Source organism: Ammospiza caudacuta, chromosome 13 (assembly GCF_027887145.1).
Source record: "Ammospiza caudacuta isolate bAmmCau1 chromosome 13, bAmmCau1.pri, whole genome shotgun sequence".
NCBI classification, from domain to species: Eukaryota; Metazoa; Chordata; class Aves; order Passeriformes; family Passerellidae; genus Ammospiza; species Ammospiza caudacuta.
Window position 1 is genome coordinate 15,895,304 of NC_080605.1, and position 24,286 is coordinate 15,919,589.

General features: G+C 49.4%; 2 protein-coding genes across 4 annotated transcripts in view; one reads left to right on the top strand and one right to left on the bottom strand.

Moving 5' to 3' along the window:
- On the top strand, positions 1–19,591 carry KATNB1 (katanin regulatory subunit B1). Of its 3 annotated transcripts, XM_058813393.1 has the most exons (21): positions 1–345; positions 3,514–3,644; positions 5,665–5,782; positions 7,478–7,578; positions 8,090–8,131; positions 8,789–8,872; positions 9,820–9,935; positions 10,459–10,530; positions 10,775–10,925; positions 11,313–11,500; positions 11,626–11,759; positions 12,569–12,616; positions 12,788–12,864; positions 13,485–13,604; positions 14,335–14,484; positions 14,791–14,867; positions 15,250–15,324; positions 15,995–16,111; positions 16,692–17,628; positions 18,618–18,759; positions 19,282–19,591. In XM_058813393.1, the coding sequence occupies exons 1-19, from the start codon at positions 306–308 to the stop codon at positions 16,822–16,824; spliced, it is 1,974 nt and encodes a 657-aa protein (XP_058669376.1). In that variant the 5' UTR covers positions 1–305; the 3' UTR covers positions 16,825–17,628; positions 18,618–18,759; positions 19,282–19,591. The 3 variants fall into 3 exon arrangements, with proteins under 3 accessions (XP_058669376.1, XP_058669375.1, XP_058669378.1); XM_058813392.1 differs by having other exon boundaries at positions 16,692–18,759; XM_058813395.1 differs by lacking the exon at positions 18,618–18,759.
- Positions 19,163–24,286, bottom strand: part of KIFC3 (kinesin family member C3) — a 15,097-nt gene continuing 9,973 nt past the window's right edge. The window contains exons 12-20 of the mRNA XM_058813391.1: positions 24,070–24,251; positions 23,892–23,996; positions 23,542–23,672; positions 22,860–22,983; positions 22,299–22,428; positions 21,969–22,198; positions 21,187–21,321; positions 20,758–20,866; positions 19,163–20,287 (exon numbers count right to left, since the gene is read on the bottom strand). Of these exons, the coding sequence (XP_058669374.1) occupies positions 20,262–20,287; positions 20,758–20,866; positions 21,187–21,321; positions 21,969–22,198; positions 22,299–22,428; positions 22,860–22,983; positions 23,542–23,672; positions 23,892–23,996; positions 24,070–24,251 (1,172 nt within the window). The 3' untranslated portion in view covers positions 19,163–20,261. The remainder of the gene's footprint in view (positions 20,288–20,757; positions 20,867–21,186; positions 21,322–21,968; positions 22,199–22,298; positions 22,429–22,859; positions 22,984–23,541; positions 23,673–23,891; positions 23,997–24,069; positions 24,252–24,286) is intronic.

Below are 24,286 nucleotides of genomic sequence, written 5' to 3' on the forward strand. Positions count from 1 at the left end.
GGGCCGGTTGCGGGGCGGGGGCGGCCAGGGGGTCCCGGTCCGCTACTGCCGGGCCCCGCCGCCGCCAGCGTCCAGGCGATCGCCCGAGCCCCCACCGGCGCTCCCGTCCCGTGATGTTCGTCAGCGGTGAGGCCTCGTCCCCCGCCGCGCCGCCTCTCAGGAGAGTCTCGCCGTGACCGTGTTTGAGTGCCCGCCGGACGGCCGCGGCAGCCCCGGTGCACGGCCCGGCCGTAGGACGCGCTAGCGGAGCGGAGCCCGCCGGGAGGAGGAAGGCGCTGCCCGCCCCAGAGGCGCCACGCTGAGCCATGGCTGTGGCCGTCACCACGAAGACGGCATGGAAGCTGCGTGAGTGGCGGGCGGGGGAGCCGCCCCGGCCGGGAGCGGGGAAGGGTGGGAGCCGCCTCATCCCTGCCCTGGAGATGGTGCCCCGGCCCTCTCTCTGCATTGCTGACTGGGATTTTTAACTCCTGGAAGTCCTGTTGGAAAACAGCGGCACAGTGAATCGCGTGGCCTTGTCAGTGCTGTTTTCAAAGGCTCTGCAGTGCTGAGCTGAGTGCCTGTCTGACCCCACATGACTCTGCTGTAGTACAAGAACAACGGAGGCAGTGAGGGATGGGGCACCTGCCAGGAAACACCCCTGGATGTACAGAGAGACCGGGGAATGAGAGGCTGGACAGCGGCCCCACAAAAAGGGATGTGGGGTTCCTGGTCGATGTCAAGTTGAAAATGAGTCACCAGTGTGCCCTGGTAGCCCAAAGGGCCGGCTGTGCCCTGGGGTGCGCTGAGGAAGGTGATGGTCCCACTCTGCTCTGCGCTGCTGCTGCCTCACCTCGAGTCCTGGGGGCAGGCACCACAGTTTGAGAAAGATTATAAAGCTTTTGGAGAGCATCCAAAGAAGGGCTGTGAATATGGTGAAGGGTCTAGAGGGGCAGCCATGCAAAGGAGTGGTTGAGCTCTCCTGACTTGTTCAGCCTGGAGGAGAGTGAGGGCAGAGCTTATCATGAGCTGCAGCTTCTTCTTGAGTGCGTTGGAGGGACAGCTCCAGGCTCTGCTGTCTGTGACCGGTGAAAGGACCTGAGCGAGCCTCTGGAGCTCTGCCAGGGGATGTTTAGGTTAAATATTAGGAAAAAGTTCTTCACCTTCACAGGAACAGGAGCAGGCTCTGCAGGGAGGTACTTAGAGCACCAAGCCTGCATTTGGCCAATGCTCTCAGGCAAAGGGAGGATTGTCCTGTGAAGGACAGGCAGGAGTAGGACTGGATCCTTGTGGGTCCCCTCCAACTCAGAATATTCTGTCATTCTACAGAAACTGCTCTTGAGAGCCAGGTTTTGATGGGGCATCAGGGAGAAGGCCTCAAACTTAGCCTCTAAGGGGTTTTCCTTCATTGGTGCTCACTTGTACAGAAGGTTCACTGAGCTCTCTGCTGCAGGAGAAATGAGGTGATCTTTGCAGGCCCTCTGTGTCCCACCCTCTTGAAATTGCTTTGCAAGGGACAGTAAAAATCTGCTGGCTTCATGTCCATTATTCTTCCTCTGAAGGAGCAGTAGACAGTTGCTGACTGTCAATTTCTGGCTGGTCACTGATGAGTTATTTCATTGAGGAATGCTTAGAAGCAATAGGATGTGACCAGTTGCTTTAGTCAGTGAGGGGCTCTGGAAACTGGCTGTCAGAAATAGTGTCCTTGGATGGTAACACATGAAGTCATCTGAGATTACTGACTTAGGAATTTTCTATGTTTCTGAGCAGAAAGCCAGTTTGCTGTTATCTTCCCATCCCTGAAACTCTAATTTCAGGAAGAGCTGGAAGTCTGTCCATCTCCATTTTCCATAGATGTGCAGAGGTTCTTGATCTTCACTTTTGCTGGCTGCTGCCCCATCTTAGCATCCTCTTTAGAGGGAAAAGCATTCTGAGTGTTAGGGATATTTCAGCAATGCTAACTAGGAGTTGAGTGTTACTGGGATGGTAGGTGATAGCTGGTGACAAGAACTTCATTAAATAAAAAAAATTGTGGGTTTAAGGGACTTTAGGGAGAGCAAACGAACCTTTCTGCCCAAGGCAGACATCATTTTATCACCTGGCTTTTAGGAACAGAGGGTTGGATGCTTCCACAATGACTTTTAAACTTCCAATATATTATTAAGAAGGAAGTCAAGACAGGAAGAAGCAGAGCTGCTGACACACTCATTTCAGCAGCAATGCTCAGCATCTGTCCTTGCAATTTTAACTAGTGACTTGGTCTAGTAATGCTGATTGTACTTTTGGTTACCTTATAGTCTGTGTATCCATACAGGCTTTGTTTTAGCAGTTTTATGTTGAAGTTTGGCCTTTCAACACAATGCAGGGGTATTTTCAGATTTGCCCTTCACATGTAATTTATGGTCCAGTCACCCTTGTAATTTGAAAGGTGTTTCTCCAGCCCAAGTGAAAGTTGCGCAGTTTTGCTTTCAGAAAAACACTCCTGAGAGTTTGAGATCAAAGTACCTGTAATTATTATTGCAGCCATCTAAAATCTTTTTTGGATTAGTGTTGCATGTGGAGTGATCACCTTGCTCCTCCCAGCAAAACACTGAGTGGAAACTGAATTGATGCTACCTGGCCTTTTTACAGACTCAGAGCCATTTTTACAGTTTCATAACTATTAGGAATGCAAATCCTGTGATGTTTCAAAGAAGAGAACAGTTAGATGAATATATTGGTAAATGCGTCTGCCAAAAGCCCCTGACAAAATTCTGAATGAATTTAAAATTCCACTGTGAGATGTGTAAGCAAATATGCTAATTTTGCTTCTTTTTTGCCCCAAATTGGTTTCTTTATGATGAGGTTTCCCTTTGTTGCAGTGTCAGAGCATCCCCTCAGCTCCCAGTTTTTTAGCAGTCATTTAGCATCAATCAGATTTGTTATTTTCTGCCCATTTGGATGGATATTCACCCTCCTTTGTCACAGCTGCATGCCCTGCAGTGCTCAGTTTTGCCTGTGTTCCCTGGTGGGGATGTAGCAAAGTCTCTGCCAAAGCTCAGGGAAGGGAGCTCCACCTCTCCCACTGCTGAGTCTGGCTTTTTCCTGGGTAAGGTAACAAACTGTGCTGCTGCTCCTCTGCCAGTTCCTCTCAGGCTGGACTGTCTGCTGCTGCTCTCTAGAACAGGATTAGAGGACCTTTCACTAGATGCCTCTGGCTGCTGTGCATTACTGCAGGTAAAGTGCTTTGCTGCACTTGAGCAAATCTTTAAAAGCTCCTGAGCTGCTGCAAGTGAGAGAAGATGCTTTTTGTGAGCCATGTGAGCACTGGAGTTGTGAAACTTTGATCACCAAATGTTTTAGTGCAGCAGGAAGAGCCAAGAAGGACTGCTCAAAGCAAGATAATGGTGTGACTTCTTATCTGAGCAGTGGGCTGCTGCAGCTTGCCCAGTGGAAACTGGAAAGTATTTCTGGAGAAAGAATTTTTTTTTAGGACTTTTGGAGGGATGAAAATTTTTATAACTGATCTCTAATGAGTGTTTGCTTTGTTTTGTGCAGAAGAGATCATGGCCCACAGCAGCAATGTGTCCTCAGTGGTCCTGGGAAAGGGCTCAGGCCGGATGCTGGCCACTGGAGGAGACGACTGTCGGGTCAACATATGGTCAGTCAGCAAGCCCAACTGCATCATGGTAAGGACAGGCCTGTTCTCAGCTTTTGGGGGTGGGAATATTAATTCTGAGGTTTGGAGGGTAGAGAATAAGGGGAAAGATTGTTGGGGTGGAGCCTGTGGGACTTTTGAATAGAGTTTGCCAACACAAAGCTGTGTAACCAGATTCTGGCTAAAGATAGGGACAGAGCTGGGTGCCTGGTGAGACCTCTGCTCTAGAGACATTGTGGGAATGCTTGAGCTGGACCAGTGCTTACTCACATAATAAATACTGTGCTTTATTATATTACCAGGCTACAAATAATTAAAGGAAGAGTTTTGTAAAAGAACAGATAGTTTTATAGTGCGGGCTACAGGGGCCAGTTTTATACCCTGGGGTTTGCAGTCACAGCAGATGCATTCCCACCTGTGCCACTGTCCCTAACTGTCACCATGAAGGTTGCCACAATAGTTTGCTGTAGGCTGGGGAGGAGTGACTCTGGTTGCAGTGGTTAGCAAGGGTAGGGTTACCCCAGCAGTGATCACTAAAGAGCACCATAAATACATATTTAACAGATATCTATCCTGAATCACTTTGAGTGGGTGTTGTGTAAAACCAGCTTTAGCACATCTCTTGTCATTTGTTTAATTAACAACATAATAATGTTGTGGTATCAAAGGTGTTACTCTAGCCAGTGTGAGCCTTGTGAGAAAAAAGGAAAGTCTGGTCAAAAAGGCTAAAAGGAGAATTTGTCCACTTTATTTTTCCATTCATTAAGTGTGTGAATGATCACCTTTAGCAGGGCTGTGCTTTTTGCATAGTGTAGTTAAGCAGTGTCTTTTCAGGCCCTTGGTGATGGCATGATTCAGTTTGAAACTGAACTATTGCCTTGCTAGAGAGGAAGGTTGAAGGACTAACTCTGTACCTTTCTGTGGTGGCAGAGCTGCACCTCTCCTGTGCTGTCTGGAACCACAGGCACTCAGAGCTGCTGTTTCTGAGAGGCAGCATCAAACTGAAGCTGCTTGTGCCATTCTTGTATATCAAAAGAATCTTGATTTTTGGGGTTGTCCTCTGAAGTTCCTTTTTAGTGTTTCTATTATAATGATTATGGATGTTTGTGTTGGGAAAGAGGGAGAAGAGGAACTTTTCAAGTAATATTGGGACTTGGTTTAAGTGTGAGCTCTAGTTCTCAGTAATGGCTGTTGCTACTGTGGATTTTGTAAAGGATTTCAATTGCACATGGATTCCTAAGAAAGCTCCATCAGAGCAGGCAGCTCCCAACTGGCATTCCCAGCCTCTGTATGTGTGTGGGAGGCACAGAGCTAGTGCAGCTATTTAAAAAGACATTTGAGGATGGACTAAAGCAGGTTGGCAAGCAGAAAGTCTGCAATGGTGGGATTTGTTTTCTAGAGCTAGTTTTAAATATTCTTGTGTTTTACTAAAATATAGACCTTTTTAAAATGCTGATGTAATTTGTAAGCTTTCAGGTGCTCAAGGATGAAAGGAACTTCATGTGAATTACTGCCTTATGCCTCAAGTCAGTACTTCAGTGTTAGCACCATGCTATCACTGTGACATCCATTGCTGGCAGCAACCTATGGCTTGGTGCTTGTGTGAAGTTTTCGAAGTAGCCCTGCTTTAGCTCTTGCTTTGATTTTGTAACTGGTTCATGACACTTACATGACCCATTTAGAGCAAACACGGTGGCATTGTGCTACCACAGCATAATTTGTGTGATGTAAGAATGTGTCAGCCTTGTCTGAGCACCTGCACCTGATGTTTAACTACCTGTGTCTCTGTTGATGCATCCTTTAAAACTTAGTCAGTGTGCCCCAGCAAGTGATTCCAAAGATAATGTGGGAATACAGCTGTGCTGTGCTGGGTGCAGGGATGGGTTTTAGAGAGCTCTGCCACCCTGGTGGCTGCTGAGGAAAAAGGATCATGGCACAGCCAGGTGGCCCCAGCTCATGGCTAAAGAGTTGCCCCTTGATTATGAACAGTGCCATGGTTTCTGTGGTTCCTGAGGGCAGCTGCTCACTGACACTGATGGTTTTCTCTGCAGAGCTTGACAGGTCACACAACCCCCATTGAGAGCCTGCAAGTGAACCCAAATGAGAAGCTCATTGTGGCAGGGTCCCGCTCAGGGTCCATTCGAGTTTGGGACCTGGAAGCTGCCAAAGGTATGTGCCCATGAGTCTGTGCTTCTGGTCATGCACACTTCTTGTGGAATGCTTATGTTTAATGCATATACCTTATACCTTAAATCAGAAGGTTCCTGATTTAAGAAGTAACAGGAGTCTGGTATTGCTTTCATCTTCATGTGCATCTCTTTTTTGCCCTTCTACTGAGCCTATAAATCTGGGTATTCATGCTTGAGCAGAAATCTGGGCATGTTTTGGGGACACTGATCTGAGGAACTAGTTTCTATGGTTTTGACCTGAGTGTGTCAAAATCTAAATTCCAGATCAGTTTCCATGCATGTATAAATAGCTAGGCATACAGAATTTGTATTCAGTCTCAACTTAGAATTGTCAACCTTAATAAAATGATCCCAAACCAGATTTTAAGTTTATTAGGTTCTGCACAAATGCAGGAATCCTCTGCTTGTTGTCTTCTTGTTCTTAGATTCTAACTTTTTTCATCTAGCAAATTTTCTGCTGTCCTGCTCTTGCATGGCCATATAAATAGACAAAGACCTGATTTTTAATAAACTCTGAAAACTATGAACTCATCAAGCTCTGATCCTTTAAAGGTCACTATTGAGTCATGCTTTATTTATTGCATTTTCCTCAAATCCTACAATGAGTTTGCAAAAGTACCATAAATCACTTGAGTGCATTCCAGGAGGAATACCAGAAAATGACTGAATATTTCTTATGGGTTACTACTACTTGTTCATAGAAGGGATGTGCAATGAAAATAGACTTACACTGGCTGAGCTAAGGAGGCAAACCACAGGCAGCATCAATAATGGAAAGCACTGATGTCATTCAGACAGTTAGAATCAGCTCAGTTATGGAAGAGTTTGGCTCTGCCCATGGGGAGTAGCTGATCTGGCTGCATTTATTAGAAGACCTGTGAGCCAGTGTCTGTGCAAATGACCACCCCAGCTCTGGCTCAAGAGCTAATTTCTGCCAGGGGAATCATCAGCTTGTTCCAGATGAGGGATGAGGGAAAGGGATTGCCCTTGTTATTATCTGAGCAGTTTTTCTTAGAGTTGAGCTCTGCATTTGTCACTGCTTGCTGAGATAGGGTGTACCAGTTCTACTGGTCCTTGCTGGTTTCCAGAATTACAGGGGTGTTACTTGATGACTTGCTGAAACACTGATGGTTTCTTTGTCTCCTGCTCCCTAAGCATCCATTTCCTGTCTTTGTGGGGATTCTGGCAAGGGGCAGTTGAAGGACTCCAGGGTGAATATTGGACCCTAAGAGGTGGTGCCTGGATGGGGTGCAGAGTCCTGGGAAAGGGTCTCACTTATAACTGCAAGGTGAATGCTGCAGGCAGTCAAGGCTGTTTCAGTTCACTTTCCAGCCAAAACTGTTCCTCCTCTGGCCCATTTTGCTGTCTATATAACAAATGGAAAGATGCATTGCCTGCCAGCTGCCTCATTTTCAGAATGGAGATGTTTGGAGTTCTGCCTGTAGTTTCCATACCTAAGGACAGGACTGTCATTAAGTTCATTGATCATGGGCTTTCTGTTGCTGTTTCTTTGCATTGCTGGGGTAAAGTCAGAGGCATTTCCACAAAATAATAATGTATATTTCAATAAAATAATGGTGGGAATAGTATGGCTTCCACATGGTGGCTTGTGGAAATGAACTATTAAATATTTTCCCCCTATTCCTTCTCTCTGCTCTGTCTCTCCTTTTCCCAGTTCTTCGTACCCTACCAGGTCACAAAGCGAATATCTGCAGCCTTCATTTCCATCCTTTTGGAAGCTTTGTGGCATCTGGCTCTTTGGACACCAACATTAAGGTAAAACCTAGCTTCCATCAGAGATTTCCCTCTCTACTTGCAGTGTCTTTGTTTTGAAGAGTACCAGAACATGTTTTGTGTCAAGCTGTTGGTGGATGCTGCCCATCATCATTTCCGTGTGTGGGCAGGTGTGTTTGTGAGTGCTTGTGAAATCTGTGTGTGTATTTTCACAGCCAGCTCATGAATGTGACTCCTCTGCTGTGGAATGTGGCTCTGAGTAAGGTGCCTGGTGTCAGCAAGCACAGATGTCCTGCTTGCTGTGGATTGTAGCTGCTTCCTCAGACTGTGTTTGACTGTCAGAGCTGAGCTGCTGTAGTAGGGGATACCTTCCAGGAGTGATTGTCACTTGGGGAGTTAGAAAATACCCCTAGGGCCTACAGGGCTTCAGCAGCCCATTCATTCTGCAGTATCTGTTAGCTTGGTGACACAGAGATCCCTTGTTCTGGCAGGACCCTTGAGCTCCCAACATACTGCTCTAAACATACAATTTGTTTGCTTTTCTTCCTTGTAGCTCTGGGATGTAAGAAGAAAAGGCTGTATCTTCACATTCAAGGTAAAATTTTTCATTAGGTTTGGCAAAGACGGGAGAAATATTTATTTTGAGGACTTGTGAGCAAACCTAAATGTGATCACGTACAATGAACTTCCTGGTTTTCCAGCATGAAAATAAATCTGTGTGATTTGTGAAGTGGCCTGGCAAACCTCAGCAGGCCTCTGCAAGCTAAATGGGAATATGAAGTGGATATTATAGGATATCAATGGGTATCCTGTGCTATGGTGTGGATGGCTTCAGTGGGGGATGGAGAACATCTGTGAGGGTTTCTTTGTATTCTTAATGGTATTACCACTGCACTGAGATGGTTCTGTTTTTGGGACCTTTTTCTATCTGAAGAACTTGCTGTATATTAATTTCATGTAGAAACTAGAGACCGAGTGTCACAGCACTTCTATCTGACCATGTGTAAATCATAATTTAGAACTGATTCTTATTAGTGAAGCCAGATCTGTATTTACCATGCTTAAACTGATGGCATAAATGACTAAGTGAGAGAGATTACACACATTTAATGTGGCTGGGTGTAGTGTCTTGAGTACAGTGTTGTGTTCTGCAAGCTTTGAGCTCTGTAAAACACTTAATTGGTTTGGGGTTATTACATTGTATAGGATTGAAAGACAAAAGCCAGAATATTGTTGGCTTTCCTCATTTCAGGGTCACACAGAAGCCGTTCGGTGTCTCCGCTTCAGCCCTGATGGGAAATGGGTGGCCTCTGCTGCTGATGATCACACTGTAAAGGTAATTTATTGTGACACCTTCCTTATGTGCTTGTGGCACATGGGAATGCTGGGATTGTCTTTTTTCCAAGCATTACCAGCACTCACTCATAAATACCCTCAGTTCATTTGGCTGCTGGCTGAGCCCTGTGGGTTTGCAGAGATTGGTTTTCTTACAGGGATCCTGTCTGATGGCTCCCAACAGCCATGGAAGAGCTGCATGGGTTGAAATGCCCTTATCTAGCAGACACATTGGGAGAGACTATGCACAGAAAAATTAATGTTTTGATGGTAATAGAGTTGTGATACCTGAATGTTGGCCTCAGTAAACATTGTCAAATAAGTTGTCCACAGCACATTGCTTCACCAGACTAATTTCTGGCTCTGTTTGTGTTATACACATTACATATGATTATCAGTCTGAAAATTGCTGTCAGGACTGAGCAGAGCAAGAGGAGGAGATCTGGAAGGTGTTGACTGAAGTAGTGACTTCAGTTGTTTCATATGGAGTGTGGAGGAATGGAGATGAAGGACTGATATTATTTTCAGTTTCACATGAAATTAACTGATCAATTATTTCATGGTATTTTCGAGTGGAGAGTAGAGCACAGGAAGAAGGAATTGCTAAGGGATTCAGAGCTTTGGATTTTTATTTGTTAACTTTTGAGATACAGTCTGTGGGGACAGATGGAACTGCTATATTTTGTCTCAGTCTCTAAATATAAACCAGAAACTTCTAGGGGACAAGTTATGTGGAAAATAAAAGATAATGCAAAAAAAGACCCAAACAAAACAAAGCCTTAAATGATTTGGATGGTACTCTTTCCCTGATTATTGCCTTCTTTGACAGACTTGGGTCTGTTCTTGGAGGGGGAAGTGTTAGAAGGTTGCCAGTACAAGGAAATCCAAGGTGTATTGGAAATCTCTAGCATTTAATCTCTTCAAGAGTCTGTTCTTTCCTCCTTTCAGCTGTGGGATCTGACTGCTGGGAAGTTGATGTTTGAGTTTACAGGACACACTGGCCCAGTAAACGTTGTTGAATTCCATCCCAATGAGTACCTTCTGGCTTCTGGCAGCTCTGACAGGTACACAAGGGGAGGGAGAAAGAAGGGAAATGTATATGTCTGTTCCATTTCCTGATGCCCTTCCTTGTAAGAAGGGCATGTCAAGAGGAATGTCACTCAATTCAATCCTGCCATTGCAAGAGCCAGACATCTAGACAGCAGGACATGGCATCTGTGATGGGCAGAACATGGAGATCTTCCCTTCTCATCCAAAATTGATGGCACCTTCTGCCACACTAGAAACCAATTTGTAGCCCCAAGCCTCTCACAAATCCAGCTGACATCCTGTGTGAGCAGCAGGCAGCCCTGCTCAGCTGGCAGGGTGTTCTCTTAGCTCTGGGCTGGCTCTAAATGCCTGTCTGTGTCTAGAGCCTCTAAGTATCTCTGTCTGGATTCATGGATCTTAGCTAGACCAGCCTTCTGTGTAGGCTCACTGTATGTGCACAACAGCAAAAGTCATTCTGTTAGTGTTTTGTTTATAATCTGGATCCTCCTGTGATTTCTAGAACGATGAGCAATGAATTTTGTTGTGTTGTGTGTACAGGACTGTTAGGTTCTGGGACTTGGAGAAGTTTCAAGTTGTGAGCTGTATTGAAGAGGAGGCCACTCCTGTCAGGTACATTAAGTTCCTACTGAAATGTGCTGGGCAGAGACTAAAGGTGGGGTGAAGGGGGGGTTTCCTCAGAGAGAAACTTTACTGGGGAGAAGTTTGGGCTGCTGGAGATATTGCATAGGTGAACACCACATTGAAAGATTCATTGTTAGGAACAAAACTGAAGGTGTTCAGTGTAGTCAGAGATCCACAGGGACTGAGCAGGGTGGGAATGCTGTGCCTGATTCTCCTCCTGCCTTCCTCCCAGGTGTGTGCTCTTCAGCCCTGATGGCTGCTGCTTGTACAGTGGCTTCCAGGACTCGCTGCGAGTGTACGGCTGGGAGCCAGAGCGCTGTTTTGATGTGGTCTTGGTCAACTGGGGAAAAGTAGCTGACTTGTCTATCAGCAACAACCAGCTGGTAAGCCACTGCTCCTGAGGCAGGGTTAGGCAGCTGTGAAACACAAGATAAAATCCTGCTGCCTCCTTGCAGGCCTTCAGACCTGTAAGCTTGTGTCAGGGCTTGCAGCATGCCCAAAGGCTGTGTGCCTTGTGCTCCACTTTGTGTCTCTGGCTTCTGGAGGAAAGAGCTGGAGCTTAGTTTGACTAGTATTTAGAAGCTATGCTTGGCAAAAGTTTTGTCCAAGCCTTTCAAAATTGCTGGCAACTTCAGGTTGAAAAGTCTGCAGCACTGAACTGGGCAGTCCTCAAGCACAGTTGCTCAGGGTCACTCCATCGTGCCTGATCTCAAAAGGGCTGGTGTGCACCCCGCTCCTTGGTGAATTATCTTGATCTTTTGCCTCTGCAGATAGGAGTTTCCTTTGCACAAAGCACAGTCTCTTCCTTCGTTGTGGATCTCAACAGAGTCCCAAAGTCAGATTCTGTTCCTCAAGGGTTGATCAGGGACGACCAGCCTCTTGTGCCACCTACCCCCACAGGGTCCTCCCTTCGCCGCATCTATGACAGGCCCTCAACGAGCTGCAGCAAGCCACAGAGGTGAGGCAGTCTGCTGGCTTGTTGAGTTTCCAGACTTTAAGGAAATGTCCCAGGCACTCAGTGTTTTCTCTCTCTCTCTCTCTCTGACAATATGGCTTCCCCTGACAACAGCTCTTTTTCCACAGCAGAGTGAAGCACAACTCGGAGAGTGAGAGGCACAGTCCCAGCAGTGAAGATGACCGGGATGAGAAGGAATCAAAGGCTGAGATCCAGAACCAGGAGGATTACAAAGAGATCTTCCAGCCCAAGAATGCAATCTGTCAGTACCAGGGTTTATAGTGCTTTTGAGTAGTGTTCGTGTTTGAGGTTAGGGTGCTAAAGTGATTCTATAGAGCTGACCTTTGGCTTACTGTGAGAGAGGCTTCACCTGTGACAGGAGAGTTTAGAAAGCTTTTCTTTAATGTTCTGTGCTGGGACACTGATGCCAGATCATGTTGGTGAATGACTTAAAGGAGGCACCTTTACTAGGGTACAGTAATGTCTGTTTGAAGCCTGGCTCATAATCCAGAGTTTCATTGTAAATGTGCTGGCTTCCTATTCTGATTAGAGTGTTAAGGGAATTTTGTTAGCTTAGAATTTTGATATGTGTATCAAAATCAGCAGTCTTCGTTAAAGAAGGAAAGACAAAATGTTTTGTTAAAGCCAAGACTGTTTTTTAGGAGCATTGTACAGTGTCTGTATCTCATTTTTATGCAAATGATAAAAATGAGATACTCTTTCGGAGGAATTCATTGCATTATTTTTATTTACTTATATAAATCAACAACAGGAGGTGGATTTTGCCTAATATCATTTGTTGTGACGGTGCCTTGTCTCATGCTTCACACCTCTGCAGCAGCAGTGAACCACAGGGCTCAGTTTTGTCCCTTCTGTCCATGAAGGCTGAAAGCTTTTAGCTAAACTCAACAATAGTGTCAAGGTCCAAAAGAGATAACTCTGCTTGTTGTATCACTGATTACCCTCATGTGTGGAGTTGTTGGATATTCCTCTGCTCCAAGGTTGACTTACCACTTATCTGTAGCCTTGGATGCTCCTTCATTTGTTTATTATTTAAATCTTTTTCTGTAGGTCGAACTCCTCCTCGAACTGAGCCCTTTCCTGCCCCTCCTGAGGATGGTGAGTGTGGAAGTGACCCCTTGGTGGGGAAGGGGATAATGGCCCTCAAAAGAGGGAGAGCTGCCTGAAGGCAGAAATTACTCCTTGCAGTATAGCTAAACAGAACCTTTGCTCTCAACTCTTGAAAGTAACAATCAGTTTCTGCTTTCCCACTTCTCTCCCTCTTGGTAGAGCCTGGAACTGCAAAGGAAGCAGTGAAGCCCAGCCAAGCTGTGGATGTCCAGACCTCGCTGCCAAAGCAGGAGCTCGTACGTTCTGTGTGCTCTGTGAGGGATGTGCAGAGCTGGAGAATTTGTGATTTCTGCTCAGGCTGATCCCTCACTGCAGGGCAGTAAAAGTGCAGCTCCAGGCTTTGTGCTGCCAAATGTCTTGCCTTAGCAGTGAAACTAAGGCCAAGCCTCTGACAGTCTCTGTTGTTTGTTTGCTGCTTGTGCTTGCAGTGGTTCTTCTCCTTGCATCTCACAATTGGGGCACTCAGAGAATCAAGTGCCAGGTTTCTACCAGTGCTTGAACAGAGACTGTTTTGTTGCCAAAAGTGCAAGCAGCTGATGGGCCAGTATTCATTTTACTGGCTTCTTTAGAATTCTCCCTTAGCCTTCAGGCTGGCCACAGCCCATTGCCCTAATTTCAGATAACAATAACAGCACTTGGCACTTCTGCTGGGGCATCTTCGTGTTCTTTACAAACCTTAATTACATCGTGGTGTGTACCTGAGAGTCACTTTATTGCCTCTTAAATTATGCTAGCAATCTGCAGACTGCTTCTGTGTTAGGGCCCTGCTGTGAGAAGAAAGCAGGTCAGAAATAAAGGTCATCAGACTAGGGCCAAACTGTTCCTGCCAGAGCTTTTATCCCAATTTCTCCTGCAGCCCGATCCAGTCCAGAGGCCACTGAATCCCTCCTCAACTTCTTTGAGCAGAACAGAGCCATCAGTGATTCCTGCAGCCAGGAATGAGCCCATTGGCCTGAAGGCCTCTGACTTTCTCCCAGTAAGTGTCTCTGGACAATGTTTTCCTGCCAATGTCTGTGTTGGGTGGCATCAGAAATGGGGTGCCCCATTGTGATAGGTATGAACACAGAAGAGTTGAGCCCTGCTCTTAGCAAAGCAGAGAACAAGGGGTGAGACAGTGGTTCATTTTAAAAATCGATGTCTGCCATTACATGTACATAATAATTTCACAGCAATCTCTGCCTCTTGCATCTTGGAGGCTTCTTGGTCTCTCTTGGGGAGGGTATTCCCTTGTCCTGAAAAGGGGGAAAGACCAGAGCATCCTGATGGTGTCAAATTGTAAATGTGAGTAAAGGAATTAGTGGTTCTGTCATGGCTTGGGCAGGAAGCAAATTGAGAGTCTAATGAATTATGTAAGATTTATGCTTTGTGATAAAACTTGCAGTTCCCAGACAAGTGTTTCACATTAAAAAAATTGGGTTTGTGTGAAAACATTTCTTCATTAAAACATACTGGTTTTGAAAACTTACTTTAAATTCACCTTTTTTGAGAATTTTTCCAAAGCTTTAAACATGTTTGTGATTGATGTAGTGGAAATAGGAAAGAAGTAACTGAAATCAGAAACAAATTGAGCATTTCCATTTCAAAAGGCTTTTACAACCATCTGCAAGGAAGTCAGTATTCACTGACAATCTCTGCACCAAAACTGGCTCTCACCTAGGCCAGAGAATGCTCCCACCCTACTCTGTTTGTGGTGTCTGTACTTGCAGGCTGTGAAGAACCAAAGCCAGACGGAGCTGGTGGATGAGGAGGCCATGTCCCAGATCAGGAAAGGCCACGAGACCATGTGTGTGGTGCTCACCAGCCGCCACAAGAACCTGGACGCCGTGCGCGCCGTCTGGAGCACCAGTGACATCAAGGCAAGCATGGGGACGTGCCTGAGGCTCCTGAGCAGCTCTCTCTGCTTCTCTGGGGCTGGCTCTGCCTCATACAAAACACAGGGTCTCACAGCTTTTGTCCCCAGGGATGCACCACAGAGTGCTGCAGCTGGATGGTCACAAAGAAACACACATGGCAAAGACTTCCCCATGAGAGAGTTCTCTTCCCTGGCCAATTTCATGTTTCCTCTACCTTGTTTTGGAAAAGCAGCAGTAGATACTAATTTGCATTAGCCTAACCAGTTTGACCTCTGCAATAGATGGCTTTTTCTTCCCCTTTTCTCTCAGAACTCTCTGGACTCTGCAGTGGCAATCAATGATCTGTCTGTTGTCGTGGATCTCTTGAATATTGTCAACCAAAAAGCGTGAGTCCTGGATGGGGTCAGCCCCTGGGATGTGCAAGGGCTGCCTGGCTGGGAGTTGCCTTGTATCTGCCCTATGTCCAGTAGGCCATGGCAGTGTGAAAATGATGTGTTTGTAGTCACTTCTTCAAGCCTGCAGTGGCAGTAACTGCTGGAGTTATTTGAGGCCAAGGAAAATCAAAGTCTTGGGGCTTCATAAAGTGATTCTGCTTAGAGTCAAAGAAATATATCCGAACCTGCCACTTTCTCTCACGAGGGGGAGTCAGTGAACTTGCTGTCTGAACCTGAGTGTGTCTGTCTGGGCATTTGCCAGGAAGTCTTATTTATGTCAGCTTGGCTTTGTAAAGCCTCTCTCCAGTCTCAGGATATGTCCTTTTCCTTTCAGGTCTCTCTGGAAGCTGGATTTGTGTACCATAGTCCTGCCACAGATAGAAAAACTACTCCAAAGTAAATATGAAAGGTGAGGCCTCAAGAATATGGTGTGCATGAGGGACAGGGTGTAGGTAGTGATAAGGGAGCTGTGCTGGGTATTTTGTACCTGAAGGAAAATCCTGAGAAATCACCGTAGATACAGTCTCATGCTGATATGACACCTGTAAAAGAATGATGGAGTGGCCAGGTGTGTGTGGGAAAAGATACAGAAAGTATGCATGAGCAGGAAGAGCAGGATGGTGGGATTTGTCCTAGATTTTGGTTTAAGACAGCTCTGGCAGCCAGGAGGGGGTCATGTAAAACAAATGGGCTTTGCACACTGCTGGGAGTGAAGCTGTCAGCCTGGGACGAGGAATGAAGTCCTGCAACAGCCCTGGGGACTCATCTGTAGGGGGAAAAATTACAGCCTGTCTTAGGATGCACTTTCTGCTGTTCCTTTCTTCTGGGAGAGAGGTTCCTGCCAGGTTCCCTTGGCAGGACATCTCTGCCCTTGAGCAGAGAGGTTGCCCTTGGGTAGGTTATGTGCCAGGACCTTTGGAACAGACTTGCTTTGTGAAAGCTTTGGAACTCAGATGTGTTGTTGGTACTTGGCTGTTGCTCTCCTTCCCTGGTTACAGGTGGTGGAATGAAGCTGGTTGGGGGCTGTGTGCTGGGGGACAGGAATGACATTCAAGGGGACCCAATTCTCTGTTTTTCAGTTACGTGCAGACTGGCTGCACCTCCCTGAAACTCATTCTCCAGAGATTCCTGCCACTCATCACAGACATCCTCGCTGCACCACCTTCTGTTGGAGTGGACATCAGCAGAGAGGAAAGGTGAGGCACATGCTGCTTTTGCTTCCTCCTGGCACCAGCCTTTCTCTTGGGTGAGCTTTGCCCTTGCCATCAGGGCTCTGATTCCAGACTGGACATGCCTTCCCTTTGTCTGCAAGCACCAATCCCTTGTGCTCAGAGGAAAAGGACTGCCTTTCCCTTTGCCTCTGTGCATTGAGTCATACCTAAACAAAGTATTGAGAGTAAAACCACCCTGTGGCTTTCCCCTCTGCCTCACAAGAAACATGATTTGGTAGCCAGGCCCTGGATTTTGAGTTCATTCACAGGATAGCTCCTCTCTGGGAATTGGCTTTTGGAAAACAGCACTTTCTTTTTCCCTTGACTGTACTGCCAAAGGGGGAAGAGGGCTGAAATAGCCCTTATGTGGATGCTGTTCTTCTGTCTCATCAGGATGTGTGCTGAATGCCTGGTGTTTTTGCAGAGCTGTGCTCATATTTCAGCCTTTCCAGGCCATTTTCAGGGCTTTTCTCTCCTGCTTGAGTTGCCTCTCTGGCACTGCAGGAACTGCCACATGTCAGACAACTAGGGATTCATGCTGTGTCTGCTGTCATTTTTTTTCCAGGCTTCACAAATGCAAGTTGTGCTACAAGCAGCTGAAAAACATCAGCAACGTTGTCAAGAACAAGTCTGGGCTCAGCGGCCGCCATGGTAGTGCCTTTCGGGAACTGCTGCTCCTCATGGCTGTCCTGGACTAGCAGCCACCACCTCCTCATGTACAAATACAGGTGGCCAAGCTTCCCCTGCTCATGGTCTGGCTGGATTTCAGATCTCTCCGTGTGTCCGTCCTTTCCCCCTGCCCCTCTCCAGCACGGTAGGGAAGTGCAATCTGCCTGCCTGGTCGCCCAGCCAGCCCTGGTGCCTTAGGGGCTGGGTGGAGGACCCCAGTGGAGAGATGTGTGTGCTGTGGGAGGGGCCCTGGCGGGTGCAAGGCCCCACAGAGCCCTGTAGGGAAGCTGCTTCATTTCAGCTCTTCATCTCAGCATCCAGCTCTGGGCTGCTCTGTGTGCTGGCCTGTCCCTGCAGGAGGGCTCTGAGCCTGCTGTCACCCCTCCTTCCTGCTTGTGCTGTCGGTTCTTGCTGCCTGGCCCTGTGGGTCAGGACCCTGCTCTCGCTGTGCAGCTGCTGAGGACTGCAGGCACCGCCCCACAAACGCCTGCTGTGGGGTGATGCCTTTTCCATACAGAAGGGACTTCAACTGCCAGGGGGGACCAGACCCTTTGGCTTCATCTGACATGGGCAAGGACACTGTGCCACTGTGCTGGTGCATCTCAAGGACCTGAACCGAGAGATTTTCTCTTGGCTTCTCAGCCATCCCTGCTGGCACCCAGGGCTGCAGAGGAGCAGTGTCTTCAGACTGTCCTTGGACCTGTTAAAACATGTGACTTAAACAGGACTCGTCGTATGTGCTTGCCTTTGGGGGTGAGGATTTGGAAGGGTGGAGGAACAGAGGGACATGGACTGAGTTATGTCTTTCTACATCCACTGGACCATTCTTAGAGGTTTGTTTTTGGGTTTTTTTCCCCCAATAAATGTCTGTCAGAACCTTTCTGTCCCTCTTTCTTCTTTCCTCTGGGGAAAGAGGTTCCTCTTGGTGCTTTCCCTGCTCTTCCCAGCCTGTCTCCCATTTTATACACTGGAGCCTGTTCTCCAGGAATCTGTAACTTATAATGAATTTTATTAAAATATTTGTAATTTTTTTTTAAAGTTGTGTTAAATGCCTGAATCTCTTGAAGTGCTCTTCACCTTGGCATGGCTCCTGGCTGGGAGTGCCCAGGAAAAGCAGGGCTGTGTTCCCTGCCTGTCCCAGAGGAAGCTGATCATTCTCACCCTTCCTGCTGGGAGGCTGTGGTGAACAACAGGAGAGCCAGCACTTGCCAGTGGCTTGTGGAAATCCCGGGAGCAGTTTCGCTCTGCTGGGTTGTTCCCAGCCCAAGGAGCAGTGTCATCATTTAGGGCTCATCCTTCTCCCTGGCTGCACACAGATCTCCCTCTCCAGTGGATCTGGGCTGAGTGGCCATGAGCTCTGAGCCAGGGAGTGCCTTTGGAAGGCTGTTCTAGGGAGGTGGAGTGGGGCCATCAGGAAAGTTAAAGCCAGTCCCCACACTGCTGATGCTTCATCCAAACAATCAATTTTTGGGAACAAAGGGGAGTGCCTTCTCTGCTCCATGCCTGTCGCAGACATTTCTCCACAGAAATCCTTTTCTTTCATATTTCTGTGTCTTCGGGAGCCAGAGGCCCCCGAAGAGAAGGTAAACAATTGTTATCAGCTGCTGTGGAATGCAATAGGATTCACCTTGATTGGCTCATTTTCTATGTTTATAATTAAGAGCCAATCACCAGTTCAAGCCAGGGGACTGAGTCCTTGGCCACAACTTTGTTGTGGATTCTTTTCTATCACTTCTCAGCTTAGCTAGCTGCTCTGCAAACCTCTCTCTATATTCTTTTTAGTATAATTATAATGTATTATATCATATATTAATAAATTCAGCCTTCTGATCAAGATACAAGATTCACCGTCTCTCTCTCACCAACCTGCGACCCACACAGGTCGCGGTAATACATGCCTCTGGAGGAGGTGGCTCCAAAAGTACAGCAAGAGGCCTTGGCACTGAGCCACTGCAGGACTGACGGTGAGTGCTGCCTGCTCCAGCACCAGGACACTCACAGGGTCTGTGTCCTCCTGCTCTGCAGCTGCTTCCTGCTTTATCTGGTGATAATCCCATGCCTGGACCCCCATGGGGTGTGAAAAGGCCCTGCCAGCCACCAGCCTATTGCTGGGATGTGGGGCAGTACAAGGTGGAGCACGACATGGGCACATTGGGACTCACTTTGGATTTAACCACTGCTCTCCCACTAATTGCAGGAGCTGATAGCTGCAAAATGGGGTGGGGACTGTGCTGCCATGCTGGCCCCGGGGGCAGCTGCAAGGAGAAGAATGTGAGGAGCTTGGGAGATGCTGGCAGAATGGAAGAAGCACCCATCCCTCCTCAAGCAGAGTTCAAGAAAAAGCCAGTCCTCCTGTGCTGTGTTTAAGAGTTTATTTAAAATAAGTTTTGTTAAAAAACAGGGTATTTTTTAATTATTAAAATACATAGAAACATCTAATCTTACAAAAGGCTAAATTTATTTTTCCCTTTTTTGTTTTTAAATAGAATACGCCGTGGAAGCGCGAGAGGAGAGAGTGGTGGAAAGAGCCATCAGTGCATCCAGCAGGGGCTTGCAGCAGGAGGAAATGTACCCACAGGTGGCTCTTGAGAGGTCTAAGGGCAGTGTCATCCCCTCCCAACCACCATCCCCATACATAAGCCAAGAGGCTTTTGGACTGGAGGTTTGGGGTCTTTTTGTTTGTTTTCCACTACTTTTCCATTCCAAGACCATGTAAACAGGTATAAATATTTCAAACACTTTCGTCTCGACCACACTGTGATCTCTCTTGACAAGACAACTGGTAAATAACTTTACAATAGCTTCATTTGAGACTGCTCCATTGCCCCTGGTGCCAGGTACCACAGGCAGCCAGTGTGGGCCCTGGCAGCACTGGCACCATGAGGAACAGCAGCTCAGCTCATGCACAGCACCGGGGGCCTTCATGCAACAACAGGGCTTGAGAAACTCACAGGGAAGAGAGCTGCCGGGATTTTTTGTAGTTTAACTGGGAGGAAGTGCTGCTCTGAAAGACATTGGGCAGCTGCCCAGATGCAGTCTTGCAGGAGCTGTGGCCAGGATGGCCCTGTGGCAGTGGGAGAGGCAGGGCCAGGAACTGGTCTGGCTCTGTGCACCCCTTCCAGCTAGATCTCATTGTAAAAGCAAAACTGGAGAGATGGAGGGGAGCACCCAGCTGCTCCCTGCTCCAGCTAAAAACATCTGTCCAGCAAAAATAAACTCACAGAGCTGAGCATCGAGGGGGCAGATCTCTGCCCAGCACCACTGTCCCCGACCCTGAGAGGGGGGCATGGCTGCTGGGAGACCCTGACCCTGTGCTGCTCATTGTGAGAGGTGCCGTCACCCTCTGGTCATGGGTCCTGGTGGCCAAGGGAACAGCACCAAATCCTTCATGTCTTCCAGCAGCCGTCTCTGTGTCACTGTGACGGGCTGGGTCCTGCAGCAGGTTGGATGCCATGGCTGGCACTCATCACAGGGGGATTGGCCTCAGCTTCCCTGAGGGGAGAGACGCATGGCTTACAGCAGGCAGGGGCACAGCCACCAGTGCCCCAGGCCTGTCTGGTGGCATTGTAGCAGGAGGTGGTGCCACAAGCATTCCCAGAACATCCCTGCACAGTCCAGCAGCCCTGCCCTGCATGGGGAGCGGGGTGAAAGCAGAGCCCTCCACCAGCACCGGCCGCAGGCACTCACCTGGCAGCCACAGCTGCCCCTAAGTCAGGCTGAAATCGAAGGGAAAGAGGTTCAGCCTGCTGGCATTGCCCTCCCCTTACCCCCACATAGCCATCACAGTGCCTTTGAACCAGGGCACTCTTGGGGAAGTGCTAACCATGGCTAATTAGCTATTAACTAATCAGCTGACTACAGAGCTGCTCACTCCCCACTGCAGGCTTTGCCATGGGCTGTTGGCTGGAGCCTCAGGGGACAGAGGGACCCTGTCTGGGCTCTCAAGGTGTCCCACCACCCACCTGAGGTGTGGAGCTTCCTGCGGATGGAGGCAGAGCGACTGGAGAGATGCCCTGGGCTGGGGGATGCGTGGCCCCGGCCTGCTGGTGCTGAGGAACCCGGCGAGTCACCCTGGGAGGAGAGGGGACACAGCCCCAGGGTCAGCCAGGCCAAGAGGGAAGGAATGGGGATGGGCTCGCAGGCAGATAGTGCATGCCTGGGTAGTGGTGTCCAAATGTTCTCAGGGGGTACCACGGGGCTGCTGCAAACAGCCAAGGTGGCAGCATTGGCTGGACACTGCAGTTTGGGGACAACCCACATCCCACCAGGTGATTGTCCCCAATGGGGGTGGCTCTACGGGGACATCCAACACCTCTGGGGACCATGTGTGGGAGCAAAACAGGGGGGATCCCTGGGGTGAGGGTGAAGGACACCAGAAGTGTCTTGAGTACCTCCAGGTGCTCCTGGCTGGGCCAGGAGCCCAGCTCAGCCTTGCGGGAGACAGGACCCAGCTCCACAGAGCGAACCCTCTCAGCAAACTTCAGGGAGCACAGCGTCTCGCTGGTGTTCTTCTCGGCAGGGGAGACCTGTGCTCAGGGAGGAGAGGCACAAAATGACCCTGGCAGCTGCCTGTGCACCCTGGGGGCTCCCCCCTAGAAAACCTGCTGCTGCTGGCCGGTGAGATGCTATTATTAACCTGCCCCTCCCAGGCTAGCCCCATCCATCCCTGGTGTCTGAGCCAGCTGGATTCCCTGTCACCAACTACCCCAGTGCGAGGAGCAGCCGGGAATAGCTGTGGCAGGTGCAGGGGCTCAGGCAGCCCCCCCTGGGGGGCTCAGTGTGGGTGCCAGCAGCTGGGAGAGGGGCGTCACAGGGCAGGGCTGGAGAAGCTACCAGAGCTTAAAATCCTCTCAGAAAGAGCAGGGATGGGGAGATGACAATATATTAAGAGATTGTATAATACTGCCCATAGGGATAGCATCCACATGCAGGCAGGGAGGGCAGGATCGTGGACCTCCAAGTTAATTCCCCATTCCTTGGCCTTGTCTAAGGAATGAGTGCAGAGACAGGGAGAGAGCTGCCACTGGCACCATGATTGCAGACTGCTCACCCATGAGTGAGCCCCATTGCCTGATTCCAGCCTCCCTCCCATCTGCCTCAGCACCGGGGTGAGAAGGGGCTCAGAAATCAGTGACTGGCTGTGGGGATACAGGCACCGGTGCCCAGTCCCTACCTGCACCATCATGAGGGTCTTGCTGTCACCGCTGAGTGAGTCCTGCAGCAGGTAGGTGAGTTTGGAGTTGCGGAAGGGCACGTGGCCCTGGCGGGAGCGCAGGGCGTAGATGACATCGCCCAGGGCTGACAGGGACTTGTTGATGTGCTGCGCCTCGCGGAGCCGGCTGCCCTCCGCGCCCGACCGCCCGACCCGCTCTGAGCCCGCCAGGTCCACCAAGTTCAGCTTCCCTGAGGGCACACAGACAAACCCCAGCATCAGCACCCAGCCCTGCACAGCCCGGGATGGCACAGCCCAGGTGCCTCAGTGAGGGTTTGCCGTGACACCCACCTGTGGTGCGGAGCCCTGTGCTGCGGTCCAGGCCGCGGACGGTGACGATGAGGAGGGCGTGGGAGCGAGAGCTGTGCTCGTTCAGGTTGGTGCACTCTGTCACCCGCTTGATGTGGCCAAACTCGAAGACCTGAGGGAGCCCGGGGAGTTGAGAGGGTGAGGCCAACCTGCCTCAGTCCCACCACAAATCCCCTGTGATCCAGGGATGTAACCTGAGATCAGCCCCCATGGGATGCTTGATCCATCAGGTCACACTGTCAGGTCTCAGCCTGGGTGCTGCACCAAAGGCAGGGGTGACAGGCAGGGCACTGTGGTGACAGCCGCACCCCACTAATCCCTCAGGAACTCTCTGGGCCCCACGCTTTTATTTTTAACCCCCTGTGGCTCATCCCATGGGACAGTGACCCTCACATCACACCCAGGGACCTATTTTGGTCTCTGTTGCTCCCCATGGCTTCAGAAATGCTCCCAAATCCAGGAGTCACACACCAAAGACCCCTCCCCAGTTCACTGCACCCCCGCTGCCACCCCCCTGTGCCCGCTGCCCCCATGTCCCCACACCTTGTTGATGTCCTCCACGCTCTGCACCCTGAACTCGGTGAGCCCCGGCACGTAGAGCTGCCCGCTGCCATCAGGGCACAGCTTGATCTCCAGTTTCTCCTGCGGCTCCTTCCCCAGCAAGTCCCTGGGCAAAGGGGCACTTGTTATCATTCCCACCCCAAGGGAGTGCTGGCATCCATTCCTGGCTCAGGGCTGCGTGCCAGCACTGCCAGAGCAGCCATCTCTGCACATCCTATTTATAGACCTCAACTCTCTTGGCTCCCATGTGCCTCCTCTCACCCAGTTCAGACCCCGCTCCCATCCCTGCTCCTGGTTATTCTCATGGATGAGAACCCAGGCTCCTCCCCTCCTGTGGCTGGACTAGGAAGGAAAATATTTCTCATGCTTTCAGCTCCCAGTTACAAATTCCTAAATATAGTGTCCGTGGGCAGGGAAATGGGGGAGAAGGAGATGCCCCCACTGCTGCATCAGGGTCAGAGAGTGGGAGTGATGGCACAGCTGGGAGCCTGTGCAAGCGATGGAGCTCATGGGAAGGGCAGTGTGCACCAAATAAATTAAAAATAAATCCTTGCAGAGCCAAATGCAGTGCCCTGGGACAAGCTGTGAGGCCGAGGAAGGGGTAGAGGGATGTGGGGAAGAGCAGCATGGGGTGATGTCCATAAGCTTCTTGCCCATCCTGTACCTGAGTGCCTCGTTGTAGATCTCGGCGGCGCTGACGGTGATGGTGTAGTCCCAGTCGGCCGCCTTGCCCCGCACCTCGGAGAAGAGCAGCTGCAGGGCCCGCTGGTTGATCCCTGGGTTTGCTGCCGTCCCCTGAAGGATTGAGGTGACAAACAGGGGAAAAACACCCTTTGGCATTCCATTCTGTATTTTTTCTGAGCAGAAGCAAAGCCCAGGGAGATGCTGTGGAGCAGCAGTGACCATCAGTGGTGCACACCAGGTCTGAGCTGGTCACCAGCCTGGTGATGGAGACTGGGCACTGCAGGGTGGGAAACCAAGGGAGAAGATGGAAACAAAGCTAAGCCAACTCACCTCCATCGTGTAGGTTTTTCCTGCCCCTGTCTGCCCATAGGCAAAGATGCAGACATTGTAGCCATCAATGCAGGAGGTGACCAGGGCTTGAACCTCCTGAAACACCTGGGGGAGACAGGGGAGAGTGAGGAAAAGGTGGCTGCCTCCCCTCACACTAGCAGTGGACAGTAGCACCCACCTCCTCCTGGGACGCTTGTGGGGGGAAGACCTTGTCCAACTCAAAGGACACCTGCTTCCCCTTGTGCAGGAGGTGCAGGACAGCATCATCGTCAGCATCAAAGGTCACAGCGTTGGCTGCCTCAGGGCCCTCCCCGTCCTCTTTTGTGATGGGGCGGACTCTCCCGAAAACACGGATGTTTCCTTGGAGGAGAGAAGCAGGGAGTCAGCCATCATGG